This window comes from Stegastes partitus, unplaced genomic scaffold, assembly GCF_000690725.1.
Source record: "Stegastes partitus isolate 25-593 unplaced genomic scaffold, Stegastes_partitus-1.0.2 Scaffold1427, whole genome shotgun sequence".
Classification (NCBI taxonomy): Eukaryota; Metazoa; Chordata; class Actinopteri; family Pomacentridae; genus Stegastes; species Stegastes partitus.
Window position 1 is genome coordinate 1,608 of NW_007579158.1, and position 27,897 is coordinate 29,504.

At 40.6% G+C, this 27,897-nt stretch overlaps 1 protein-coding gene across 1 annotated transcript; it reads right to left on the reverse strand.

Annotated features, from left to right (window-relative positions):
- Positions 1-27,834, reverse strand: ptgir (prostaglandin I2 receptor). The gene is made up of 3 exons (XM_008299507.1): positions 27,600-27,834; positions 26,412-27,432; positions 1-2,649 (listed from the first exon to the last, which is right to left on the reverse strand). The coding sequence occupies exons 2-3, from the start codon at positions 27,243-27,245 to the stop codon at positions 2,356-2,358; spliced, it is 1,128 nt and encodes a 375-aa protein (XP_008297729.1). The 5' UTR covers positions 27,246-27,432; positions 27,600-27,834; the 3' UTR covers positions 1-2,355.
- Positions 27,835-27,897: the final 63 nt, after the last annotated feature.

Here is a 27,897-nt window from a genome sequence, read left to right on the forward strand (position 1 = left end):
TTTCTTTTGTTAATATTTTATTTCACATGAACAAAATGTGTACCATAGAATGAATACTTTTTTAAAAATCTAAAAATGTATTCTTTCATTCATTTTAATGGACGTACAGCTCATCCTCACAAAGAACAAAATGTGCAGGTGGTAACGTGTTCGACTTACGTCGAGTCATGCATGACCGAGCATAAGCAAGTGGTGAATGTGCATCACAGCCAATAAGATGAACTCATCATCACCACATCTTTTACCCCTAAATTTTGCAATCTGTTGCACAAACCATACCAACACAAGAATTCACAACATTACAGCACAGTGAAATGGCATACATATAGGCTACATTTAAATGCATTTACAATCACAACAACAAAAGAGTAAGTCTCACAGTGCATGTAGCAGCAAAAGAGATTTTTCAAAGCAAGAGGCTCTTAAAAGAACATTCACAATCATAGTAGGTAGTCCTAGAAATCTGTGAGAACAAAGAGATGAGGTGGAAAACCAACGTTCATGCAATGCAATGACTGTACAGGCTGCACTGCTACAGCAAAAAAGCCTAATTTAAAAACAAAGTCGCCTTTTAATGCAAATATCAGACCAAACTGATCTGGTTTCTTCATAGAAGATTAGAAATCAGGTTTAACTTCCTATTACTCCTTTAACATTCACCTAAATTACTACTTCTTTTTTTACTTTGCTTTGATCATTTTTCAACAGGTTGTTCCTGTTTTTATTTTTTGTTTTTTTTTTAACTGAGCACAAAAAAACATATAGACAACATTCTAATCTACCAATGCATATATTCCATTTTCACATTCATGTAGCTCTGCTTTGTGCTGTCAGTGGGGAGTAAAAGGGTTATGAAGTCTGTCAGGGAGCACACACGCCTTATTTGGCCTGATTTTTATAAAAGACTAACCAGCACTGTGTGTCACACAATCTGCAACCCTGAGAGAAAACTAGTCTAAGTTCAAGGTTTGTGTTTTAGAAAACTACTTTTTGAGTCATAGTGGTTTCACTCTAGATGGCAATGAAATTCTCTACAAACATTCATGCTCTCCAGAACATGAACCCAACTGGCTCTTGCAGATTTCCTGACCTTGTCCTTGGTGGTTGACATTTTTGGTCTGAAATCTGCAGTGAGGAACTTTTGTCTCCCACTTCTGGCAGTATGTCTCTGCATCACCATCAAAGGATTTCTTACATCGAGCATCAGAAACTGTTTTAGATGGTTATTGGTTGTTTTTTTTCCCCCCCACTGTACGCTGCACCGTACTCCTAGCTGCCGTAGCCTACTCCACCTCTGTCGCTACAGTTGCAGCCCTCTTCAGTTCTGACCAATCATTGCTGGTTGACATAAAACGCATCCATACCGGTGCACCAATGTGGGATTGTTGCTCAGACACCAGATTTAAAACTGTAGTACACTGCAAAATACAGAAATACTTCCCTTATATTGTTAATGAGGATTATGTGAACTCCTTTGAAAGCAGCTAGCCTTAATTTACATGCTAAAGTCCTGCACTCTAACGCCAACTGAAATGCTTTGACAGCTATCAGATGGATCGGATTGCCGTGAAATGTGGCCGTGATCTATGGTGCCATTTGGTTAAACACTAACAACTTTGCTGACCCCTTGACTTTTCACTTAACACCATCGTAATGTTTCATCCAACCTCGGTTCATGACCACATGTTCGTTAAAGTAAGTACATTCCCGTCCACCTCTGCTGTACTTTGTGTTTAGTGCTAAGTAGCCAATGGGGAGCATTGTTAATACTGTAGCTGTTAAACATCACCACTCTAGCATTATCACAGTGAGCACACTGCGTGAGCATGTCATCAATTCCAGCGATGACAAAAAAATAAACTGTGCGTCTTCATGTCGAGCTGCATCTCGTGCCTTAGATACCGTTCATGTGGAGAATGCATTAACAGTGTGTCTAAAGAAAATGCTGACTGATAGAGAGAAAAAAGGATAGCACACATTCATGAATATTATTTCTACATATAGAATAACCCAAGTGCATATAACGTAATTGTACAGTATATTATCCATGGACATGATATGGTTTGAAGTCACAGTGCTGTTTGTTTAATGGTGCAGCCTTTCTTGCAGCGTGGAAACAGCTTCCATGAGTCAGTGGAACATTAAGATCTAGTGCAATCATTTTTTCCAAAGTTTGTTGATAGGGGAACTGCAACGGCCATGTATAGAAGAGTTCCACGGGGCAGGTGCTTTGTTTGTCTTTGTGCCTTAAAATGATGAGTGCAGGACTCGTGTATTCACATGTCGGATTCATATCACAGGTTTGTCTCTCAGTTTCCAACCCTTCATCCAGCACAGCACAAAGGTTACTCTGGGTCATAGTGGCAGACTGGAGTACATGTTGTTTTGTGGATTTACAGTCACATCTGGAGGGTTGCGCTGTATGACATTGTCAAGGGGTAAAGACAGAGCGCAGTGCGCCGCCGTCGTCTTCACGGCTCCTTTGCTGAAGCGGCAGCTCAGCAGAGAGTACAGGTGGCGAAACACGGACTTGCGGCAGATGATGAAGACCCAGGGATCCACGATGGGGTTGAGGGCGTAGAAGCGGAAAGCCGTCAGGTTCTCCGTGTCCCCGCAAAACGGATGAATGGCGTTGATGAAGCCTGCAATCTGTAGAAAGAGAAGGTTGAAGTTAGATAGATGGATACAGCGTTTGCTCTTCCCAGGTTACAGATGTAAAGCCTGGAACAATCTTTGACTAGAGTGGTTTTCAATATGTTTACTGTCCCAAATCAAATAACCACAACAAAAACCAGCAGGGTTGTCGGTTCCTAATGTTGCAGCTACTTTCTGGAACTAAAGTGTTTCACTTCGACTTGTCCTGAGGACGTTTAATGAGCATGAGCATTTTTTTTTTATCTGCAAAGCCCTGTTTCATTTTCAGTCAATGGCAGCATACAGCTTCATCTGTACCCACAGAACAGGTTTGAACATCCTTCCTCTCTCCGTATCACCCGTCCTCAGCATGAACTCATCTAGAACAATGGCACTAACAGTGTAACTACCCAGCTGCTTTCTATAAAAAACCCAGTTTTTCCACCTTTCTTGCTCTCATTAAAATCCTTTGTGTTCTCACCTTATCCTAGATTTTGCTCGAGTATTTGAGTAGGGAAGTAATAATGATTGTTTTGTTTTGAGAGGAATGTTGTTTGGACGCTGTCTTTGACCTATCTGATACCAGCCATTTTGGTGATTTTTTTTTTCATAAGATCAGGATTTACTTTGGAAACGTAATTAGTGTTGTGGCATTTAAGAGTGGTTTGTCATTTCATAGACTAAATAAAGAACTGATTAATAAGCAATGTTCCCAAGTTAAGTTTTGGTTACATGAGATTAAACACCATCTGCTGGATGAAGCCAAATCAAAGTTGCATGAGAGCGAATACAATGGAGCTGTCGGCACTTTCTTGTTAAAGCGATCAAAGTGCAGAGAGATGAGAACAGGGCTGCACTGCTCAGTATCATTCTCAACTGAGGCTGCAGTTCATCTTGTTTTGTTCGGTTTCACCAAATGTCAACACGTGTCTCCGATAAAGCACATTCGGTGTGAGCACTTCAAGTTTCAGTGACCTAAATATAGAACCACACAATGTTGCATGAAAAAAAACACCACTTTTTCTTGCATTAACCTTTAAGGTATGACAGACTGCAGACAGGCGGATCGGAGAGCAGCAGCTGGCTGCTTATTCGTCCCGGGCAGAGAGAGAAGTGGCAGCTGGTCCGCTAAGCTTCTTCGTCACCTTGCTCCCCATCTCTATCAACAATTCTCCATTTCCTCCATGTAATATCCAACAAACAGTGGCCTAATTAATGACTTGTGCTGATTGAGTGCTTTTGTACATTGGTGTAAATGTTTCCCTGTTGCTAGGGTCTGGACTGAAACTAATGAGCTCAAGACAAATGTGAAAGGGACCAGAGGGAGCAAGTCCAGAGCCAGGCTAAATCAGACTACCAGAGGGAGCAGACACAGGTCAAGATTGTGTTGTCTACATGCTCATCAACTGGCTAAACTCACACGGATATGATTGTTCACATATTGATCAACAGATACACCCACGGAAGGTCGGGCGGACGGAGAGGAAGAAGCTGGTAGTATGCAAACCCCAGAACAGCAGCAATTATCTGGTGGTTTTATCTTAGAACATGTTGAGCTCAGTGGCACAATAACGAGAGAGTCATCATCTCTGAAGCGTTTACAAAGAAAACAATGTCCAGATGTTCACGTCGTTTTAGGAAGTGATCACGTTATTTCAAGTTGTGTGAATTTTCTTGAATTGCACAACTGGTGTTGTCGGCATTACGACTGGATTCTCACTGAGTTTACGAGTTGAACACATGAAGGGTAAAGATGAAGTATTTATGGATTACATTTATACTCACAAAAACACACACAATGTACCCACGTCAGAGATGGTGTGTCCTCAGCTTCCTTTTCCTTTTTTCCACCTTAAGATTACAACCGCAATTACAAGACTGACCAAAAGCCACTTCCTTGCCACTTTTTGCCCAGCAGCTACTGTTCTCAACAGAAGAACTGACATTAAACTCAACCCATCTCGTGATAAAGTTATGTAACGTATACCTCCTACTCAGCTACTTGTAAATTCAGTACTAGGTTTGTGTTTTAAGTTCTTCCAAAGCTCTTCAAACTCGCAGTTAACCCAAAAAAAATTACAGTTTGCAGGATAAAAGAACACATTATCAACTAATCCTGTGTAAATGCAAGTATTACTGGATTAATGGGAAGAATAGCTTTAGACTTATGCAACCAATATTCATTTTGTAATTTGAGTTTGTGTTCTTTTGCTCATCATTACAAAACAGACTTTCATCAAGTAAGCTCATGTTCCTCTTACACCGGTTTAGAGTGGAAGACAGGCAACGGCAAGCTAATGTTAACTTGTCAGCTGGTTACTTTAACTGCAGCTTTAATCAGTTATTTGTACTGGGTGTTAATATTTGAGAAGAAGTCACCTCTGTGCAAGAAATCTGTCGCTGATTTTAAGTCAATGACATGGAAATTTAAGATGTAACTTAAAAACAAGTGTCTCAAATGAATGTTTTAAAAGCTTCAGTAAATAATCGTGACAGATGTCCGCAGAAGTATGAAAGTCAAAGCTCACAACACTCTTAACAGTCTTGGCTTTTGACCAGGAAACAGACCTTAGGCTTGCAACAATTTGTCATTTCAATGAATACGTTTAGAAAAATGAATCTTACTCCTACTGGCATAAAACACACTAACAAACACAGTGACAAATGTGCCTTTTGCTCAACGCAAAGTTGACACGCACTTAATTCATCACACACTGTTGCCAGAAACATTTCAAACAGACATGTATCATCGTACGCTCTGCCATCGCCCTCGCCATTGTTATCTCAGCCCCACATTACCACCCTCGTTGAGTTCCTGTGTGCCACCCTGCCTCTTATGGTCCTTTCGGCAGACCTTAAGCCCTGCAGATAGGGACACAAATCACAGGCTGTCCTCTCAGAGCACTGCAGGCTGTGGGGCCAAAACTGATGACATGTCAAGCTCTCCTTAAACAGGAGCATATTCATGTATCAGCCTGTGGTTAAAGAGCAGGCCAGAGACAGTGTACAGGATCGTTGTGGTTATTTAAGAGAACAGAGAATCATAAAAAGCTTTGCAGGCACATACCGTGACCACGCTTATAGACGTATTAATCAGCCCAAGTTCACACATGTGCAACATAAACAGATGCATACAGTACATTGTTGCATATACACAGACACATCCATCCGCGGCCCTCCAACCTGTGCTGCATCAAGGAGAACTGCATGGTTACCTTAGTCATTACAATTGTTTCACTTCTGATCAGTTACTTTATCTTGACACAGCAAAACGTCTTCAAGAATAAATCTCAAATCCATCCATCTATCCATTATCTATACCCCGCTTAATCCTCACTAGGGTCGCGGGGGGCTGGAGCCTATCCCAGCTGACTTAGGGTGAAGGCAGGGGACACCCTGGACAGGTCACCAGTCTATCACAGGGCTACACTTAGAGACAGACAACCAAGCACACTCACATTCACACCTATGGACAATTTAGAATCACCAATTAACCTCAACATGTTTTTGGAAAACCCACGCTGCACGGGGAGAACATGCAAACTCCACGCAGAAAGATCCCGGGCGACCTTCTAGCTGTGAGGCAACAGTGCTTACCAACTGCACCACCTTGCAGCTAAATCTCAAATCATTTTAAAATTGTTATTGAATTTGCAGATTACATTCTTGAGTTACTGATTTGTTGTTTTGCCTGTAACATAACAGGAAACAGTGAGAAATGCCCATCTCATTGCATTAAAGCTACAGCTGTTACTATCAATTTGCTTAATACTGCATAAGAGAAAGCAAACTTTCACCGCTGGGAAGCTCGAATCAGGAAATGTTTGGGAATTGTTTACTTACAGGAGTAATCTGTTATCGAATTAGTGGCAGATTACATTTCCGCAGACAAATGGATGAATTAGCTCCTTGTTTCAGGCCAACATTATTTCACTTCGATGTTCGGATGTCTGAGAATCTTAATTTACCTGAACCCAGTTCGTCTGGTGTAAATGAGCGCCTCCTGTCAGAGACACATAAGATGCTATTTGGGGCTGATGGCTGCTGCATCATTCAGGAAACAGACCACGTAATGGATGTCTACACTCTACAACCCATTATTTTCCATCTCGAGGTCCTGGTGGACTCTTCCTAAGTCTCGCTTCCTGATCCTGTTTCACTTTGGGATCATTACACAGGGATCAGCAGAGCAGAGATTACTGGCCACTCAGAGAAGCCTGTTTACAGCAGTGAGAGTGAAATGCAGCAGTGCTCCAAGGCTCTCTGAAGGAGTTTCACATTTTAGGGAAGAAGAGTAAGAACAGAAGATCAATACCAATCTCATGTGGGTTTCTTAAAACAGCTAAACACTTCTTGTCCACTTGGAGAAACAAGCTGCTATTACAACGCTGACATCAGCCACAACACTACAACCACCAACAGGTGAAGAGAATCACATTGATCATCTCATCACAAAGCCATGGTCCGCTGGGGAAGCTTGGATTCGTGTGGATGCTGCTTTGACACGAACCACCCACGTAAGCATTGGTGCAAACCAAGCACACCATCATTGCAACAGCACTCGCCAATGTTAGCAACATTCACTTTCCACATTACAAAACAGGAACACGAAAAAGAGCCAAAAGCATTGATCTGGCCTCCAAGTTCTCCACATCCCAATCCAATCAAACTTCTGTGGAAAATGCTCAATCCATAAAGGCGCCAGACACCACAGGAAACTCCCCGTTGATTCATCGACTGGTCAGAGCTGTTTTGGCAGCACGAGGAGGAGCTACACAGTGCTGTGGCTGATGGGTGTGGCATTACCTGCCACGCTAACATGGATAACTGAAGCTGTTTAGAATGATGTTTTTGTCCACGTGATAAATGATAAAACACCAGTGTTCACTATTTTAGCTCCATGGACTCCTAAATGAACTCCTGAGATGCTAAATGCTCCACTATGTTCACCAGTTGCCAACATTGCCTTTGTAAGTTTGCAAATCATTTGATGCTGGGTCGTTGTACAGTCAGTCTTTCAGCAGAAAAAAACAGCAGCTCACTACACTAATGTTGTGGGCTATAAAACTAAGGAGAAAGGAAACTGTAAAATGGGAACATTCTACGTAGGTTTGTTAGAACTAGTAGCGCCATTCACACTGCACACACTCACATAAAAACACTGCTGCAGCAAAGACGTGTTTAGCTGGGCTTAGTATTAATATAGGTTTGCCACACTTTTAAATTTTAGGTAACTGTTCTTGAAAAAATCTATCCTTTCAACCCAGTATATCTGCACAGAGCTGCCGGCTGTAGCTTCTGTTGCCAGATTTTCTTGGCACGACACTGACTTACATTCACTTCCTCGAGGCCTGCCCTGATCACAGTCAGCATTTGTCTCACCCAAATCCTAAACCTCAGCTTAGCCTAACTGCAAACCAAGTTTTCACCCTAAAATGCAACTATTTACACAGTGAGGGCTCGTTTTTGACCCCAAACATGCGGCGGGTAACCACAATGTGATTACGTAATTAGATTTATACCCCCACAACATGAGAAAATAAACAAACGCTTTAATCGCTTCAGGCTGATTCATTCACTAAATTTCTCTGTTAAGTGATACAGTGCAGTCTGACCGCTCAGTTCATTAAGATGCCTTCAGGGTCACAATTACACAGCCTTACAAGCAATAGTGAGTCTTTTGGGTATGTTTTTGCTGCTTCTCATCTAAATTGAGGCATTACAACAGAATTAACACACCCATACTCCATTTACTTAATATAAAACTTTGGACTGATGTCAATGTTCTCACGTCACTCTTGGGAAAAATTGTATCAAAAGTGTGTGAAACCAACTAGTTCTTCTGTTTCTAATGAGATGATATTGGCACTTTAAATGTTTAGATTCTTATGCATCAACCATCAGGGAGGCGTCTGATTGGTCCCAAACTCATCCTGCAGAATGACAATAAAATTAAATATGCAGCCAGAGTTGGAAAAAAACCTACTATGTGTAAATTGACACATAGAAACTATTTACACGTGTTTGTAATATTTCTAGGTGTCTTTCCTATGTTTCAGTGGCTTAAATGTTTGCACTTGACTTCACAGGAACAGTTTACACCTTGATAACATTGTCTACATCACCCCTCTTTCAACTTCACACCTCTCACAGGCATCCTGTTTTTCTGCTGAATCTTTAGAATTTGTGCAACTTTGCATCCTGAATTTCTTGTAACTCAAACAAAAGGTGAGAAAAATGTTCAACACAAATTCAAAAGTCTCCGCACACAAACACATGCTGTATGTGTCTAATATTTTGTTCCCGCAGCTATAAAGCTGTAAAGTGCATTGATCCAGGATTCACAGAATACTAGAGTTGCACTGCAGAATGAAGCTTTAATCCAGATTCAAAGAATCAGATTTATATTCTTCACCTCACCAGGCTGTCTGACGGTGCTGACCTCTGCCCCAGACTGACTTCCTGAAGTGGCCTGATTTTCTGTGGGCGGTGAGTCATACATGTAATGCAAAGGTGATGCGGTGTGCCTTCAATTTTTGAGGGGAATTTCACTGCTCCGCAGTCTGCATGTAGGAAGTTACGTAGGAGGTGGTGTATGACATTTGAGATACAGGAAAACAAACTGAAAAGATGAATGAGTGGGTGTTTTCAGGCATTCACATGAATCTCCTGCATGTAATCAGTTTAATCATTAGAGTAATTTCCCCTCATGTTGCATTTAGCGGCTTTATTCACATAAAACACATCTCCTTCTTACCTTCCTGAGATCATTGTTAAGCTGCTAATTTCGCACCATAAAAATTTAAACGGCTTCCTGTTTCTGGAGCAAGACAGAAGTGTAATAAGTGGCAGCAGAAGCAGAAAAGTCAGTCTATGTCTGTCTTCAGACGAGTTTTATCAGGGGAATTACAATGTCTGAAAGTCCATTAGTCAGTTTCCTCTTTAAGATATGCCCAAGGCTGCAGTGAGTTACCTGGAGCCATTAGACATTTTTTCAGCATTGTACAGAACAGACTTCAGTGAGGAAACTAATTCACACAATAATTGTTGTTCTGACCACAGGGCAAGGCAATAAAAACATTTTACGTTAGTCAAACACAGCTGCCTTCTGCTATAAACTGTGTAAGCTGTCCTACGCATCGTACTCTTGTGTAAATTTTTTTTTTTTTTAAATCACATATTAAATATAAGTTGGATCCTATACAGAATCTATATTTTTTTTTTTCTCATGAGTAGTGTAAGTTAAAGAATTTAGGGCAAGCTAAATGTGTTAACGTGAGCTCTTCAGTGGGGAACCTATCGCGTACAGGATGAGAAGCTGTAGGAGTTGCTGTTTGCTTAATAAGAAAGAAACTGCTGACTAAAAAAAATGCACAGTGGCAATAGCAAAGAGGAAGTGGAAGCAACTGTAAGTGTGACAACCCAACTTTGAAGGTGGGAAGTGCAGACTGCGAGGCGAGCTGATATGTGCTAATATATGAAAAAAAACAAAACAACAAGTCGACTATGGGCACATTGCAAAACCCTGTAGCTGTTGCAACAGACTGAGGCTCTACAGACGTTCGCTGCAGTTCCTCTTCATCGGAGAAGAAGCTGCTTTGTCCCTGTTGTTTGGTGGTGAATTGTTCACAAGGTCACATGTACAGTTTCTCATCAGCTGCCGGTTATCTTTTCAAATATCTTAGCCGAAAGGTTTGATTTTGATCTTTGTACTCTGTGAAAAATTGAACGTGACACATTGAAGTTAAGTGTGGTTATTGAAGACTTACACTTGTGTTTAATGTCACTTTAAGAGCCAATTCAGATCAATTTTTTTGAATTCTTGGTTGGCTGCAACACATATTCTTTCACAGAGAGCCATCTGGATGTCGGCCACATGCCTCTTTTCCTATGTGCAAACTTCATCGTCTCATTTGACAGCAGCAGAGCATTGGACGTTACAAACTGCATCTTTTATTTTTTTTGGCAATGAACAACATCCGCTGGAGAATATCCAGTTGTTCTTAAAACATGGGTCGTATTTTTGTAGCTTTTATCCATAAGTCCAGGCAGTTATCAAAACAACTTCTGCGGATATGATCGAATTTAACACAATGTTGTTGGATGGAAACACGAGGGGGCTGCACATAAATACTTACTTTAAAGGAGCTATATGTAAGTATTTTAGTTGAAAGCATTCAAAAAACAACTAAAACTGTCAATGGAATGTGAAGAACTACGACAGTTTTGACAATATGCCAAAAACGCTGATGTATTGTGTTGCAGTAATATCATACGGACCAGCCAGCCCCAGTCATTCACATCTCACGATACGATACCTCAAGAGGTGATCGCTGTCGCCTCCAGTCTGCCCTCAGTTAAACAACAAAGGATGAAGAAGCTGCTAACAAACTGACCTTGGTTGAACACTTCAAAAGAAATCTTTAGTGCAATGACAACACAAACTGCAGCAAAAACATCTCAAACTCCATCAACATACAGTTTTGTTGTTCTGTTTTCTTGCCACTAATAATGACAAACACAATATACTGGACTGAGGGCCGATTGGATGCTAACCATCTGAACTGCAAAACTCACGGGTGGCTTTGAAAGGCATGTTTTCCTTCCAAATCACGAAGGTTGCACCATCTATCAGCCAGAAAACACAACAAAAAGAATTGTCAGGTTTTCAAATTTCCAAAGAAGCCATGCGTGATGTGTGGGTCTGTTGGGAAATGTATTCTAATCAAAGCTTAGAATTGTGATATTTCATCAAAATCACTTTGCACAATTCTGTGCTCTTCAACACAATTGAGAGATTATGATTGAACAACAGGCAGAGAAGACAGAAGACAAGAGTGGAAACAAAATAAAAATGCAAGTAGTAGAAATTCTATGTGGAGTCATTTCCTCACAATTTTAGTAGCCCATGTGGACACTTGGAAAAATGTCGTACATGGTGAGAACAGTTTTTAATCTGTTTTATTATTTTTGTAAAATAACTCTTCAATTCAACTTTCATTTTACATTTCTTATGATTCATGGCATTATCATTCTTTCATACGGCACAAAAAACATTTTTGAGCTCCCTCTACATCTATCTGGGGTTGTGCTGTTTCCACAGAGGTGCAAGACTTTAAACTGCAGCAAGAACTGAGCCCACAGTGAGTAAAACTGTGACATGAACAAAAAAACATGCACAAAAACTGCTTTGTAAACTAACGTGCTTACTTACAGCTCTTTTAACTCTGTATTCCTCTTAACCAAAGCTCTGGCAGCGTGTAAAAATCCCACACGCAGGCTTTCAACTCGAGAGAAGTGGTTTGGATAATGTGGTCAAAGTGGCAATTCAACCATATCGGATGACCTTTCTAATCATCTTGTGTTGCTTGGCATTCTGGAATTTGTTCTCGTGATTTAAAGCAATTACAATTTACCAGAAACGAAGCTGCTGAGTGTTGTTCATAATGTGCAGTAATGATGACCCAAAACTTGTCTTCCAGTCACTGTTCCAGTCATAGAAAATCCCAGAACTCGGATGTGTGTTTTGTGTCCTTGGAGGTAAATCTGTCACTTTTTGGGCTAAAATGTCATAATTTCATGTAATTACAATGATGAAGTAATCCTCTAGAGTGTCTAAATGACTGGAAATGAATCAGATATTTTGTTTGTTACCAAAAGCAAAGAAACCAAACTCCCATACGCCAATGAATTCTGTTTTGTTGCTGAAAACTGAATAAAACATAAGATTATATTACAGCAAAACACATTGTTAAATATAATTAACTGAATTTGTACAGTGTTTTTTTTAAGTAGTTAAAGATCCAAAGCACCAGTAAAATAAAAACTGAGGTCATGACCCCAGTGGGACACTTTTATTACGGTTCTACCTGCTGATTACTTTACGCTCTGACTAGCACCTCTAAAGCTGCATTATTATCCTAATAAAGTCTGCTCAAATTACATCTGCTCCTCTATATCGCAAGACGCACACCACTCCAAGCTGCCTGGGTGTGAAATTTTATCACCTCAGCAAGCAATAAATTAGACCTGTATTTAAAGACGTTATGGTCGACTGAGGGCATTTGGAATTAACGATACAGTTCTTTACACACAGCAACGGCAGGAAAAGATAACAGCAACGAAATACTGTAAAACCATCATTCAAATTCTGACAATTAAACAGAATGTGTCCAGGTGCATAAAGTTATTCTGTTGTTGAGCACATTCAGCATCAGTATGTTTGGAACTAGCTTAAAACTGAATATATAACCATTAATAAATGAGCTTCTGGTTAAATTAAGTAGCTGTAATAAGTTTCTCATTAAGCCAAATTAATTCTGTTAGTTGTTCACCTACTTTCCATTAAAAAAACAAAATATTTCAGACACTTTTCTTTTACATTAAAGGCAAGGCAGCTGAATAGATACGACACCGTGACTGACAAGAATTACACGTCTTGCGATGTCCAATTACAGGCCTTTAGTTTTTACCATACTGACAAAGTCAACAAATCAGAGACAAATTAAAAAATCATGTGGTTTGTACATGTTTTTCATTTTGGGATTTAAAAAACAAACTTGCATGCTACACTTCATTACACTAATATAAAAGCTCTGCAGCATATTTTCAACAATATCACAAAACTGTTTTTGGTTCGGCTGCAGGGTGGTGCAGTTGGTAGCACTGTTGCCTCGCAGCAAGAAGGTTGCCGGTTCGCGTCCCGGTGGGGGCACCGGAATCTTTCTGCGTGGAGTTTGCATGTTCTCCCCGTGCAGCGTGGGTTCTCTCTGGGTTCTCTGGCTTCCTCCCACAAGGTCCAAAAACATGTTGAGGTTAATTGGTGATTCTAAATTGTCCGTAGGTGTGAATGTGAGTGTGCTTGGTTGTCTGTCTCTAAGTGTAGCCCTGTGATAGACTGGTGATCTGCCGGGTGTCCCCTGCCTTCACCCTAAGTCGGCTGGGATAGACTCCAGCCCCCCCGCGACCCTAATGAGGATTAAGCGGTGTATAGATGATGGATGGATGTTTTTGGTTAAACTACAGTACAATCACATCCTCCTGCAGCTGGAGGAGCAAAGCCAACTTTGTTTCACTCCAAGGGTTTAAATATACAACAAAATTAATATATTTCTACTTTCATTGTGTGGTTTTGCATAATTTGTGTCCTCTTTTTGCTTCTAACGTAAACTAAGAAAACCCACGCGGCCGTTGTAACAAATGAATGCTGATACACAATCAGCTCTGCCTGCATGTTCGTTTGGTTGTTTCATTATCTCAGCTTGTTGTTTCATGTCAGAACTGTTGCCGTCCACCATTAATCCCGCCATCGTCCAACTGTGAGTTTTTCTTATTGGGCTGCTGGAACCACACATCTGTGCGTCAGACCGTCTGAAGAAATCTCTCAATCAGTGGACAACAACCAGGATGGATGCCTGAATTAGGGCAGTCATCACAAACACACACAATGGTTGACACCTAAAATAGACTCTAAAGCTTTCTGATGCAACTCTGAAAACTGGTTGTTTCAGAGATTAACCAAACGGCATATATATGTAACAATTACATAACGATAATTAATGAGATTTAGAGGCATTGTTGCCTTTAGAGGGAGCCAGGAAAGCTGGTTCTCCCTGTTTCCAGTCTTTAGTCTAAACTGACAGGACTTTATATTTAGCACACACGCAAGTGGCACCAATGTAATCATCAGCTCTAACGCAAAAAAGAAACACTGTTTCTTTAAATCTTTAGTATATCAGGAGTCAATTCAGTCTCCGTATTTTACATTAACAACTATTTTTTCCATTTTATTTTCTTCATCCACAGATAAAATGTCCGGTTACAAGATTAAAAGGTTCCAATGTTTACAAATTAAATTGCTTTCTTCCTTACAGAAAACGCAGTCTGTCTTCCTGGAAACTGATTGTTTTTCATTATTACAAAGTGTGCACTTGCTTTCATCAGGATCAACTGGCCTGTTTATCCAAATAAACATCTCTCCACTGGGCCTGCTTTGTTCCAAATTCCACAACAGAGTGCAAGTACCTAAAATTGTAAAAGGGACCTAAAATAAAGGAACATTTGTTATTATCCATGGATGTATTTTTAGGATGGTATGGGACTCTCTGGGAGCAGAGAAGAAGAGTGTAGGAGGAGAAATTTCTTCCCATTACATATTTTCAGGTTTGCTACGCTAGTAAACATTATCTAGGGTTCACATGGCCCCTAAAATCCCAAACCACAAAATCTGCTCTGATGCCTGGTTGCAATTATCTTGTTGCATTTCTTGAGTCCCTGTTGTCTACATACTCTGGCTCAGACGCTCTTTGAAGGCACTTTGAAGCAGAAAAAAAATAAACTTTTTGGAGAGAACCGCAAAGAGGATTCAACGCCGCCTCTTCCCAAAATTTGAAAGAAAAAAAAAAAGAAGATATAACTGGGTGTTTTCTGTTGTTTTAATATGCTGCAATAATTCATTACTGACTCATAAAGGTCAGCCATTTGTCACACTGTCAGCGGTTTGATTAATCTGACTGTGATAGAAAGATGAACACCACGCCAGGGCACAACACCAGGCGACTGCTCAGCTAATATGTTTTTAAAAAGCCAGTGAATCACAACCGATCCGATGCTAGCTGGAGTCCACAACCAGCATGGGAATATTTATGACTGGACTGAGATAACATCCTTACTTCCTCGATGATTTTGTTTCCTCTAAATTATTTAATTTGGGAATTCTTATTTGATTACTCTTTCCATCTTTTGACGTATCACAGATTAGCACGCATTCGTCTCGTGCAATCTTAACGACGGCTGCGGTTTCTTGGGTACGGCGAGTGTTTTGTCACATCGTGTTTTTATTGAACCAGGGTGTCAACTGTTTCCCCTTTTCACATGTCTCTCAGCACATCAGGACAGATGATCACCACGTCCGGCTTTATGGTTTGTTTGATGTGAGGGTGTTGTATTTCACCATCTCAGCTAAGTGTTATTAGGTCGTATATCACCTGACGCTGCCGGCGAGGTAGAGGAGGAAACAAGAATCCTATTCAAATAATTAATTAAAGGACAGGTCGGTTGGTAGGTGGTTCAAATCCGACTCACAGCTGGCAAAATACTCGCGTTCTTTAAAGCTGTGATGTTAATGATCATTTATTAAACCTTTTTCAAACAAGATTGGACTTTTTCATTAACATTATGTGAAACATCTAAGGGTGTCTTGGCTGTTTTTAAAATGACCAACATCGCTGGCAAGACATAGGCCAGCTGTGCCTGATTTAAACGATTTCCACATTGGAAGTCATGCCTTTTATTGGCAGCTTCAAGCCAAAAAATTGCCTGCACGCTACATGCAAATGGCAAACATTTATCCAAACTGATTCACTCTGTTCCACCTCTCCTCCACCCGGGTGTCCTCTAGGGGCGTTCTGTAAAACGTCTTGAGACCATTTTGATGCCATTGATGCTCATAAAATTTTATTAAAAATCTGGTGAACATAACAGAGTGTTTACCAGCTAAAGAACCAGATATTTCCCTCAGGAACTGGTAAATCCTGGTAACAGGAGAGCGACTATTCCACTTACTTTCACCAGATGGACAAAAACACTAAGTCAAGTGAACAATAGTGTTGCTATCTAACATTTTTGTCAACAGTGTTATCAGCTTCACGACTATGATCCAGGAACTACAGTATTATCAGGGGGAAAAGTGGTGAATGTCAGTCGATAAGCTTCTTTATTACGCAGCTATTTTAAATGTTTGGAAACACAACAGGACTCGATAAGTGGATTTGAAAGGATTTGTGTTTGATAAATGAATATGAAATACTTTTGCATGTGGAAAAAGTCAGTTTTACAAATGACAAAACAACTTCAAATATTTAAAAATCTTTCTTTCTCAAAGCAAACAAAGCTCCTAGATGTTAGTATGGTGCACTTCTGGACTCTGTTTCAAAAGTATGTGCTTCAAGTGCACGTGCATAGAGAATGATACTAGTTTAGTTCCTGTTTTTGAAATTATAAATAGATTTTTTCAATCGTAGAGTTTTCAAAAAAAAAGAAGTGATTACTCCGTCCGCCCACATATCACCCATATAAGTTTATGCCTTGTCATGTGTCATGTCTATGGAAAGCGTCGCCGGGGGGAGGGAGGTCTGGGACGACCTGCTCCGCCTACTGCCCCCGCGACCCGACCCCGGATAAGCGGAAGAGAATGGATGGATGGATGGATGGATGGATGTGTCATGTAACCTCCTGACAATTTAAACTGACTCCATCAGGGGTCCCAGCCCTAAAGTTGAGAAACTCTACGCTTTGGGTGTGGAGCACAGTTCATGCAACGCAGCGTGAACAGTGAAGCTGCTGACAAATGTGGCAAGACAACCAGAAAGACAGATATGAAATGCACTAAATATGTGTTGGATGCAGTAAAAAGCTGTATGAGAAAGATTTGCTGATATTTTTTTTTACATGTCTTAGCAGCAAATATGACTGTTTCAACTACCCTCCTCAACCTTCCGTCTTTCCTTAATTTTAAATTGATCGCACCAAATCTCTTCCAGAAATCTCCTCGACTGTTTTCACACTGTTTGTATGAAGAGATTCTGTGACATTGAGGCAGTTTTTGGTATTTTGTGCACATCAGAATCTTTACTTTTTGCAAACAAGGTCTTTTTAAAAAAATCTGTACTGACAACAATCATCAACCACAAAGCGCTCCTGCAGTTCTAGCTCTGGTCACGTCGGTGTAAAAACTCCCTTTGAATGATAACGTCACACAGCTGAAGAAGGAACATAAGCTATAAGAGAAAATCTTAGAGTACATCAGAAAAAAATGCAAAACTTTTAAAAACAATACTGTAAAATAACACCATTTGAAGGAAGACGACCTGTATGTATGTCCACGAAACAACAGCTGCTGACAGCCAGCCACTGGCTTTACTTAGAGCATGAGTAACTAAACAAATGAGTCTGGAGGCAGCTATTGATTGGAGAAGACAGATTTATTCTGGGCTGATGGCTTTTCATCTCCTGAAGAAGCAAGCTAGGCCCACAACTAATACGATTTGCCAAGATCAATACAATTTTATTATTGGATCAATGCAATAAACTTGTAAGACGTCGGTCATAAAACTGTTGGACAAGTTGATTATAGAGGGAAAAGTAAGCTCTCCTGTCAAAAACGAACAAAAAGGCACAAATCAGCTCATTGAATTCACAACGAACAAGTTTTATGAATCCACATTTCGAGTGGAATTAGGTAAAGTCTCTCTCTGTTTGTTAATTAAATCCCTAAAACGTCATCTCCGTGTTTCAAACGTATGTATTTTTTCCATGAAAACAATCCCTCCCTGCCCTAAAACGTCTCCGATGTGTCACTATGCTGTTGTTTCCTCTGTTCTATGGAGTCCTGCCTCACATCTTCTTGCTTGCTGACGTAAAATAAAGCAGTTTTCACTTGCAAATGTGCAGATTCTTGGTTGGAAATTTTGCCTCAATGATCCAGATGTGTTGACAGTTGTTCAAATCTATGAGACCATCTTGCACACAGCTCGTGGCAGTCTGGCTCTGAACAGACATCTATTGTTTTCACTGTGTTTTTTACGTTTTATTTGGTCTCTATATTTTGTCCTTCCTGGCGTTACCACCAAAGTGATGTTTTCAATATTGACCAACAAAAATTTATGTGGCAATCCATCTTTCTGGAAGTCGGCTGAGATCATTCAAGGGGCAGACAATAGCAACATATGATTTAGGAAATGACTAAAAAGGGCTAAATTCACTGTTTTCACTTCCATATATGACTTAACCAATTACTCACGGGGTTGCTCACAGTGACAAACCCACAGAGACTTATCACCAGTTGACTTTTTACGCCCCTGTACTGTTTAAAGTCATGTCACAGACTCGTTTCATTTGCAGACAGCTGTTTTCAGTAAATAAATGCTCTAAAAACTGAATGTGAGCGACATGCTCAGCACAAAACAGCAGACGGAAACCGTTAGCATCTAGCTGGTGAACATAGTCGAGCATTTAACAGCTGAAGAACAAGATCTTTAGCTGAGGAGATGGTGGAGAGTATTAAAAATGATTATAACGCCATAAATCATAGAAAACAAAATACAAATGTTACATTTATTAGATGATTTGCAAAAATAAAAACAAACAAACAGATGATGAGCTCAAGAACCATCAGAAAGTTGGAAGTCCAACGATTCTTCCTTCTTCTAGAGTTTACAGCTATGAAACTCTTTTGCCTTTCAAACCCGCTGGCAGGTTTTGGGGTTCAGAAGGTTAAAAGATGTAAAAGATAGAGAATGTTTATTGGGTTCCCAGAAACACAGCTTCCAAAGAATGCTATTGCTAATTCATACGTGCTCGACGTATAAACAAGCAACTGTGTTACATCAACAAACGGTATTAAAATCAGTTGAACAGAACAGATCTGGATCTAACTGAGATTTAACCTTCATGCCAACTACAGTCAATGAGGTGCACAACTGGAATATTAACTCAAATGTTTTTCACTTGAATAACTAAAACCCCACATTGGAACAATAACCTCTGCTGCTCTGTTTTCTGTCTCCCATCTGCTCTCCACATCAGTCTTTACCCTCTTTTTGTCCTTCTGTTTCTAAGCCATTTGGAAATCCCTTCTGCAGCTGCTCACCTCTTGTTGTGCTTTGACTGGAGCCTGAGGCCATGTTCTCCAGCATCCACATTAAAGGGTTCAATATCTACACCTTATTACCTCGAGGATCTTCACCGATATCATTTGTTGTCCACTTTCTCCTGTGGGGCTCAAACTGAGTGAAAACGTGAGGAAAACCAGGTTAACAGAGTTAGAAACCCTGCAGGCTTCTGATGCTGTAATAGGAGTCCATGTGTGCGCGTACATGGACGTGTTTGTGTGTTCAGGAGTAAGCCTTCATGCACCAAGGCAGGGATTCCTCACTGTTCCTTTCACAAAGCCAGCTACTGATTGCAGAGCATCATGTTTCCTTGTGGAAACCTCGATGAAGCTTACAATGAGGTTAAAATGCCACAGTTTGGGACACAAAGCTGAGCTCCTTTCTTTTGTGTAACTGTACCGTTCAGGTCTTGGTAGCATTGCATAATCTGTAATTCATTTACAATTAAAAAACAAAACAAAGCATCTGTTCTTTGTTTGAAAAACCAACAACAGACAAATTGAAACTACAAAAGTCCTAGCGAGCAGATTTTAGTTTTTTGTCAGTTCCTTTTTTTGCTTGTTTTTTGCTTGGAAACAAACAAACAAAGAAAAACTGAAAGGAAGCGATCTTTTTTCTTTTTTAAATTCAATTCTAAACCAACAGGAAACAAGGAAATAATTTCCAAACAAGAAAAGAGAACGCCAAACCCAACAAACTCTCCACTTGTGGTTTTCGCAAATCCCTTCTGTCTGAACGTCTAAATAAATAAAGACCAACATATACAAGTACTTTGTCTATCTATCTCCTCAATGAAGAAAGGAATTTGTGAAAGCCAAGTTGGAGTTTTATTTTACTTGGAAACAAAAAACAAAGACACCACATGATTTCGTTTTTTGTCTTAAAAGGTTTTTAAAAAGCCACGTGACTTCCATTTTTGGTTTCTTCTGACATGTGAAACTGTTTTTCTGTTTTTAGTTTTCGAACTAAGTTAATTGTTTTTCATTTTTTTTGCATTGTAAACGGATGACCCAGTGATTCCCAGACCTATTTCTGTGGCGTGTTCACGTCACAACACACTCATGCAAAAGTCATGGTATTCTAATCTGATGTCATAAAGGTTGCTTTCCATACAGGGAAATCAAGGAGGCCTCAAGGTAGAAGGAGACGAGTTTTAAGGAGTGATCACACTCCTGGAGGAGCCTTGAGTAAGAAAACACAGGTGTTTCCTCCATGGAGGGTTTCAGCCGTCAGCAGCACCACTTTTATGCAACGTCTTTATTAACTGGCCGGCTGGTCGTGTGCTGGGACAGTAAACAGAACAGCCAGGCTGTGGTGGAAACATCTACACGGTCATAAAACCACATCATTTTCAGCACGCAAACGTCTTGATTCCTAATCTTTTTTGTCTTTATTTGTAATTTTTCTGATTCAATATGACTCATCTAGAAAGAAATGTACAACATTAAGCAACACAGCTGCAGTTTTGTTCTTCGTCAGCCTGAACCTCAAGGGAACATCAGATATGACCTGAACCGTGACCTTTTGCAAAACACTGAAACATTTTATTTTGAATAATTAAACTTACTGTTAATGTCCTCCCTCACATCTGTTTGTTTGTTTTTTTAAAAGTAATACGTCTTTTATCAGTTATATTTTGTAACGCCCGATGTGCTGTTTCTTGTGCTGCAGTCAACAGGTGCAAAGTGTCTGTTTTTACTGTTCCTTTAAAATGACAGTGGAGGCGGCAAAGATGACCCATTTATTGATAACAACTTCTCTATCCTTGCATGTCTCTAATAATCACTGGGAAGAGCTTGAAATTCAAGGACTCGAGTGAGGGAAGCGAGGAGCCTCACTGGTCAAATAAAAGCACCAACATTTCTACATTTTGTTGTAAATCTCTTCTAAATTTAGTGGAATTAGCTCTTCCTCTACAACAAATTTTTTGCTTTTTTGTTTCTGTTAATCATCCTAAGCATCTGAAATTGTTAAGCTAGAGGAGGGGACCTGAAATATTGAACTCAAGATGACGAAAAGCCGACGTCATCACGTCATCTCAACTTGAATTTTAAATCAGCTAACACACAAAAAAATGAGTTGAAGTTACACACAATATGAAGTTGATGCAATTCTCAACATTATTACATCAAACTAGTTTATCAAAGAAATATTTGCAACTAAAAAGGTTTACCTGAATCAGTAACTCTGATGTTTAAATCTTGCAACTATATGCATTTAGTTAAGTGGTGGGGATGTATTAAATTACTCTGCAGAGTGGATGCCAAGCATTACAGGAATATCAGCTTTGAGTTTTCCTGGTTACATGTAGATTTATGGAGTTTCCCCACGTCATCTACACTGACACACTGAATCTGGATCCAGCTCGACGTGCTGAGTGTCAGTGAGACGCTATCATCCAGTCATCCTGCATATTTTCTGTGGCATTTGGGCCTTGACTGGGCCTGTCGAGGGACTTACGAGCTCCTGGATGCTTTGGAACTAAAGTAATGACGATTTAGTCGTATGCTTTCTGGTTAAAGCCCTGCAGGAGAACCAACACACATTTCTCTAAACCTTCCTTAACTCTCATGAACAGGTGATGAGTCTGTTTTTGCATCTTTAAAAATCAGAACCCTCTGTTTCACATACTTTTTTAAACACATCACTCCATGTGCTTTTTTTTTTTTTTTTTTTTGTGTTGTTCTTTTGCCCAGTCTGTCAGAAACTCAGATTTATGAAGCTCTATTACCGTAAATGTGTCAAAGCAGCCTGCTGCTGCTTATCTTCTTCCCGACAGTCATCCCTTCTTACCCAGAGTTACTGGAAGGGAATTGGTATGTACACTTTTTTATTACAAAGAAAAGAACATCCTGGGATTTTTGTACTTATTGTACAAATAGAATGTTTGTAGTTTATCTTTATTTGGTAGGCAAAGTGGACAGCAAGAAGGATTGGGTGTAAAAGGGTCAACATGCAACAAAGTTTACAAGGTTTGTTTAAAAGGCATTGATGCATTTATTCCAGAGCAACCTTGATCCACTTCGAGTTTCTTTTTAAAACGAAAATCTAAATTTCCTTTTAAAACTCTAAAAACTCTGTATATTGGATGTAGACATCTGAATCCAATTTTCAAATCTGACTTTGACACAACAAAGTACGTCTGAGTGCACTGGGTCCTCATTCTCCAGAGTTTTCAACCACCCTCAGCACCGTTTTAAGAGCAGGTTTCAGTTTTGCAGTTTTTTCCTGTGCGTGCTCACAGAGCTGCAAAGCACGATGCGATGTTATGCATAGTCACGAGCCTGCAGAAGACTGATAGCATGCAAACGTGGAAGTAAACAACAAAGCCTCATAAGGTGTTTTATGAGGAAGGAGATGCTTTCAACACGTTAGACTAGCCATGTGTTTTGGTGAGAAACACTGAATGTAAACAACTTTGTTTACAAAAAACTCCTTAGGGTAGCAGTAGTTTGTTTTGTTTTTTTCTTTTTTTTTCATTTTCAACTTCCCAACCTCAAGTCAACCATTTTGCATTTAACTTTCCTTTCATGAGTACAGGGTCGACTGCATTGACTGAAGACTTGGTGTAAAACCTCATTACAGCCGCTACCATGATGCATACAATACTTTCAATGCAGCGAGGTGGAGATTGAGTTAATGGATCTTTGTTGCACTTCCTGTGATCCAACCTCACCCACACAAGTCAATACTGGTCTGCTGACTAAGAGACAGATATAGCATCTACGCTAATGGAAACCTTCTATGATTAAGTCAAACCATTTAAGATCAAATGTGGCCATACTGCTGCTCCGGATTAAAGCTGCTGCAAAAATAACCTGCACTATGTTTATCATGATCCATTTATCAATGGGATAATGTAGGAAACCTAAAACCAGGCTTACCCAACGATAGTGATATGAGTGCAGCAGCTTATTGATCCAGGTATTGATGAGGAACATGTGCCTCCCCAGAGGGGGGGTGCTGATGATGACCTGCTCCCCCACAGGACACAGCTTTAATCTTACAAACTGAAGACCACAAGACAAAGAAGAGTGACAAAAGGCCTGTTTCAGAGGGAAACCCAGTAATGATTATCCCCTTTAATGCTAAACTCCCATCTTTTATTACCAGAGGCTGTGGTGACATCTTGGAATTGCCTGATTTATCCACCACCCAAATGGATAGTTCTCAGACCAGAACCTAAACCCACATAATTTACAGTCAAAGAAACACTCGCTTGTTTGGGTGTAATTTGGTTGATTTGCAAAACTGCAAAAATCAAATATATTTTAATCAATCTGATTTTTTAGTGACAGGAGTTTGAACATTGTCATATTTATCAAATCACTATTATTTATGCAACACATTTGAGCCAAAATTCTTTCCAGTAGGGAAATAAGATTTGTTCAAATATTAAGATTACAACACTGCAGTGTTATTTATGGTGTGGATTTAACTGAGTAATTAGATTACCCTGACTGAGTTCAAATAAAAGTTGAGACCCTATCGGATACGGAAAATATATGCACGGAAGTGTCATTTTAGTGTTAAATTGGGGCTGTAACCGTTGAAGCATGGGTTTCTGTAGCTGTATTATGAAATATTTAACAATCAGTGACTATATATTCCAAAGGGCAACAGATATCTAAAAACAGTCTAACCCAGAACAAGCCAACACAGACAGTGCTTCAACTTGCATCAATCAAATCAACGTTTTTTTTTCCCTCACACAACAGCAGAGAGGATAACATTCATCACATCAGTGTCAAATACTTAATGGCACCTTATCTTTTTCACCAACTGCAAGTGCACAGTATGAACTGTAGTTTTAAATCAATGCCAGGTGATATATGGCATCTAAGAGCAGGGCTGTGCTGTGTCAAGCTGGAGAGGCTGAGGTAACAGTGAACAGGTCAAACATTCACCGCTAATGACTTACTCCTGAAAATGACAACAGCTCACGGCACACACTTCTTCCAAAAATGACTTTGCTCTTCTGAGAAATTTCCACACATGCGATCGTCTTCTACCACCTCAGCAACAACACAACATGTGAACTTAGATTTTCTTAAAAAATCTTTAGGATCTTGCAGGATTGAAGAAAGAACTACATCTTAGAAATGTCCTGCCTCATTTGTTTTCATCCAGAAAGCCACTTAGCAAATACAAGATCGGGAAACTTGATGAAAAATAAAAACAAAGACTCAAGACATTTTTCATACTTGTGAGCCAAAGAAAATGACTAAATTGATGTTTTCAGATTCTACAAATATTCATTTTCTCTGCCAAATTTGCGTTAAAAAGGACAGCAGTCATTTTTCAGTGCCTGCTGTACGTTTCAACCACATCCACCAACACGCTGATGACGGCAAGCTGAGCCCACCTTTCAGAGACAAATGTCACTCCCCAAAGAATATCAGGTAACGTGAAAGTGCCGCAAGAAAATGAAGACTAACCGGAAACACAAGTTTTGTTTTGGCACATTGCTGTCATGTGACTACAAGAAACAATGACAAAATGCAGCTTACAGACTTTGTACACGAAAAAACTTGCAAGCATTTGATTAATTTAACATAATTTTAACAGCAAGAAAATGTAGTTTTTTCTTTTGGCCAACATCTGCTGTGCTTCAGGCAAACCAGCTGGTGTGAATCATGATTCCGCGTCTGTCTGAGAAATCTGCTTCAAGGTGCTCACACACTTCACCACGTCCGTCTCTGTTCATTTGGTTTCAACCACAAGGATGTATGTAGGCATGAGCGGACAAGCACAGACACAGATGCACTTGTCTGCTGAGATGACACAGGAATCTTTACAAATTATTCAGAATGATGCACAACAGGGAACTGTCTTGTAACTCTAGGCTGATTACATAAACTAAGAATGCTGGCGGGTAAATCTGATACGAGGTTAGATAAAAATCTTTTCAAAACAAAGAAAAGCATTAACTACATAAAACAACCATTTTCTACTTACTTTACATGGGTTTTGCAATGATTCCTGCACGTTTTCTAACTTAGTTCTGAAACTGAAACATAAACTAGTTCCAGTGCAGTGCAACTACAACACACATACGTTTGCATGTGGTGAAGTTGGGGTTTCCTGAAGTCTTAGTCAGAGTGTTGACGAGTACATGTCGTCATCGCTGTTCATTCCACTCTCAGCCACAGCTCAGGGCGAATACAATCACATGCGCTGTAAGTTAGTCAAAGTATCAACCCAAGCATTTCCAGAAACCTTTCAGATGCCGACACATGGCGAACAGCGAGAACATGAACAAACACTTTTTACTGCTTCCTGTAAACTCCTCGATCATCAGACCACCGCTGTTAAAGAAGGCCAACATAAATATGCCGAAGCAAGAGTGCCTTAATTATATAACTCGCGTTCATCATGTCCTCTAGCTGCTTTTTATTCACCAAACTTGACAATCCTCGGGCCAAGATTTAGGGGCGCACACTGGAGGCTGCTTAACCTCCTGTCAGAAGAGCTTTGCCCTCTGGGGAAGGCAGGGCCGGACCAGTCAGCCAGGGTTGTCAGGTTTGGCACACTGCTCTCGAATAAGAACAGATATAGAGCTAAGTAGACAAATCCACAAGACAAACACACAGGCAGTGACAGAATGCCATGTGAGGCGAAGGCCGCACTCTCAGACACACCTTTTGTATTTTTGCAGCCAGGAGAGCAAAGTGTAACCGTTAGGGAGACTCCAACAGGGAACACAAACACATACCACAGCAACAAAAACATCAACGGCTGCCTTGCCTGCTGAGCGTACCCAATGATTACAGAATGAGGGGAAGGAATTAATTTTATTAGTGTAGACACAAACTCTCTAAAATAAACCTATATCTGGAAAATCTACCTTCTGCAGACAGCAGGCAAATATACATCCACTCAAGGACCCTTTTCTGTCCCTCTCAGTTCAAACCTTCTTTAACCACTTTTTAATTTCACTGGAGAGTTCTAGTTCATGATTCAACACCTCAAAAATGACACATCAGGGTGTCACAACTTTTCCTCTTTTTCAGTTAAATTCACTCAAAGGTACTGGCATAGCATGAGTCAGTCCTAAAACAAATGGGTGTGGAAAGTGTAAAAAGAAAAAGACAGATGTGAACTCACAGTCAGCGGCACAGAGCAGACCACAAAGATGACAGTGATGAGCGCCAGCAGCACCAGATGATCCATCTCCTCTTCGCCCTGTCCGAACCAGGCCAGACTCATTCTCCTCTTTCTCCCCGTCGACACGACGGAGCCACGTCGCATCATCTGGCTCCGGTGCATCCTGCACAGGCTGACAATCACTGATCCGTTGCACACAAACACTGCAAAGATGAGCAGTGCCATGAGGGAAGAGTAGGACAGAGAGAAGGCCAGCACCAAGCTGGCCTGGTCGTCTCCTGTCGCATCCATGTCAATGAAGCACCAAGTCCCGGGGCAGTACTGTCTGAATTTGCCATAACCACTATATGGCAGGAGGCAGAAAGCTAAAGAAAATAAGTAAATGAAGAAAAGAGTGAATTTGGCAAAGCTGCGGCGGATGTGCACAGAGTAGAAGTAAGGGTGGCTGATGGCCAGGCAGCGTTCCACAGCCATGGCACACAGGATGAGCGTGGGCGCCAGGCCGAAGAAACTCATGGCAAAGCCAAAGAGGTTGCACAGTTCTTCATTGCCCAGATCGATCATGGACAAGTTGCGGGCGTAGCAGATGAACACAGGCGGGCTGAGGAGGCAGGTGCCCAGCAGGTCAGTGAGGGCCAGGCCGGTCACCAGGACACAGAACACAGACGACCTGGACCGGTGCTCCTTCCGGTGAACCCCGAGGATGAAGAGAGCCAAGAGGTTTCCCACCACACCGCCCAAAAACATGATGATACTCGGCGCTGGCTTGCCATCCCGATCCACGGTGCAGGTGGTGTTGTGACACGAGTCGTTTGAAACAAAGCTATTGTTCATGTTTGTCTGACTGAGAAGAAATGCTCAAAGTGGAATTAGTAAGGAGCTCCCAGTCAACAAGAGGAAAATCTGTCCTCTTGATACCATCATTTGGCAACACAGAAGGCAGGGATGTGTGATGAGACCCATAGTGGTTTAAAACATGACTCCTGTCCCTCCTGTGGCTCTGATTCTCTGTGAACTCTATCTGTGGAACAACAACAAAACAAACCAAGATTACCTTTCCTAATCACAGAAACATAAACCTAATTCCATCAGTTTATATGAAGGTGTTCCCTGCTACTTCTTTTCATATTGTCCTATCACATGAAAATCTGCTCTTATCTTGATTTCTAGCGACTAATAATTACTCACCTTCACCTGGATCTGCCAGAAATCAGCAACACCTGGAGCGACTGGGACTGTTTACACAAGTTCTTCTTGTCCTTGTTCTTCTGGGTTTTTTTTCTCCTCACGGATTCCTTATTAAACATGAACGCTGTCTGGGCTGATACGGAGTTTAAAACTGCCGCTGCCGGTAACAGACAAACACTGAAGTCACAGACGGAGAGAAACACTGCTCCACTCCGATCCTCCTCCTTTAACTTTCTCTCTCTGTGCGTCTCTCTGTGCACCTCCCAGTTTGTTTCAGATCGATGTATAGTCCCTCCCA

Coding starts and splice junctions, on each gene's coding strand:
- ptgir (XM_008299507.1), bottom strand. CDS start 27,245: ATGAACAATAGCTTTGTTTCAAACGACTCGTGTCACAACACCACCTGC. Junction 2,650..26,411: donor TCTGCTCTGTGCCGCTGACT/GTGAGTTCACAT, acceptor CTCTTTCTACAG/ATTGCAGGCTTCATCAACGC.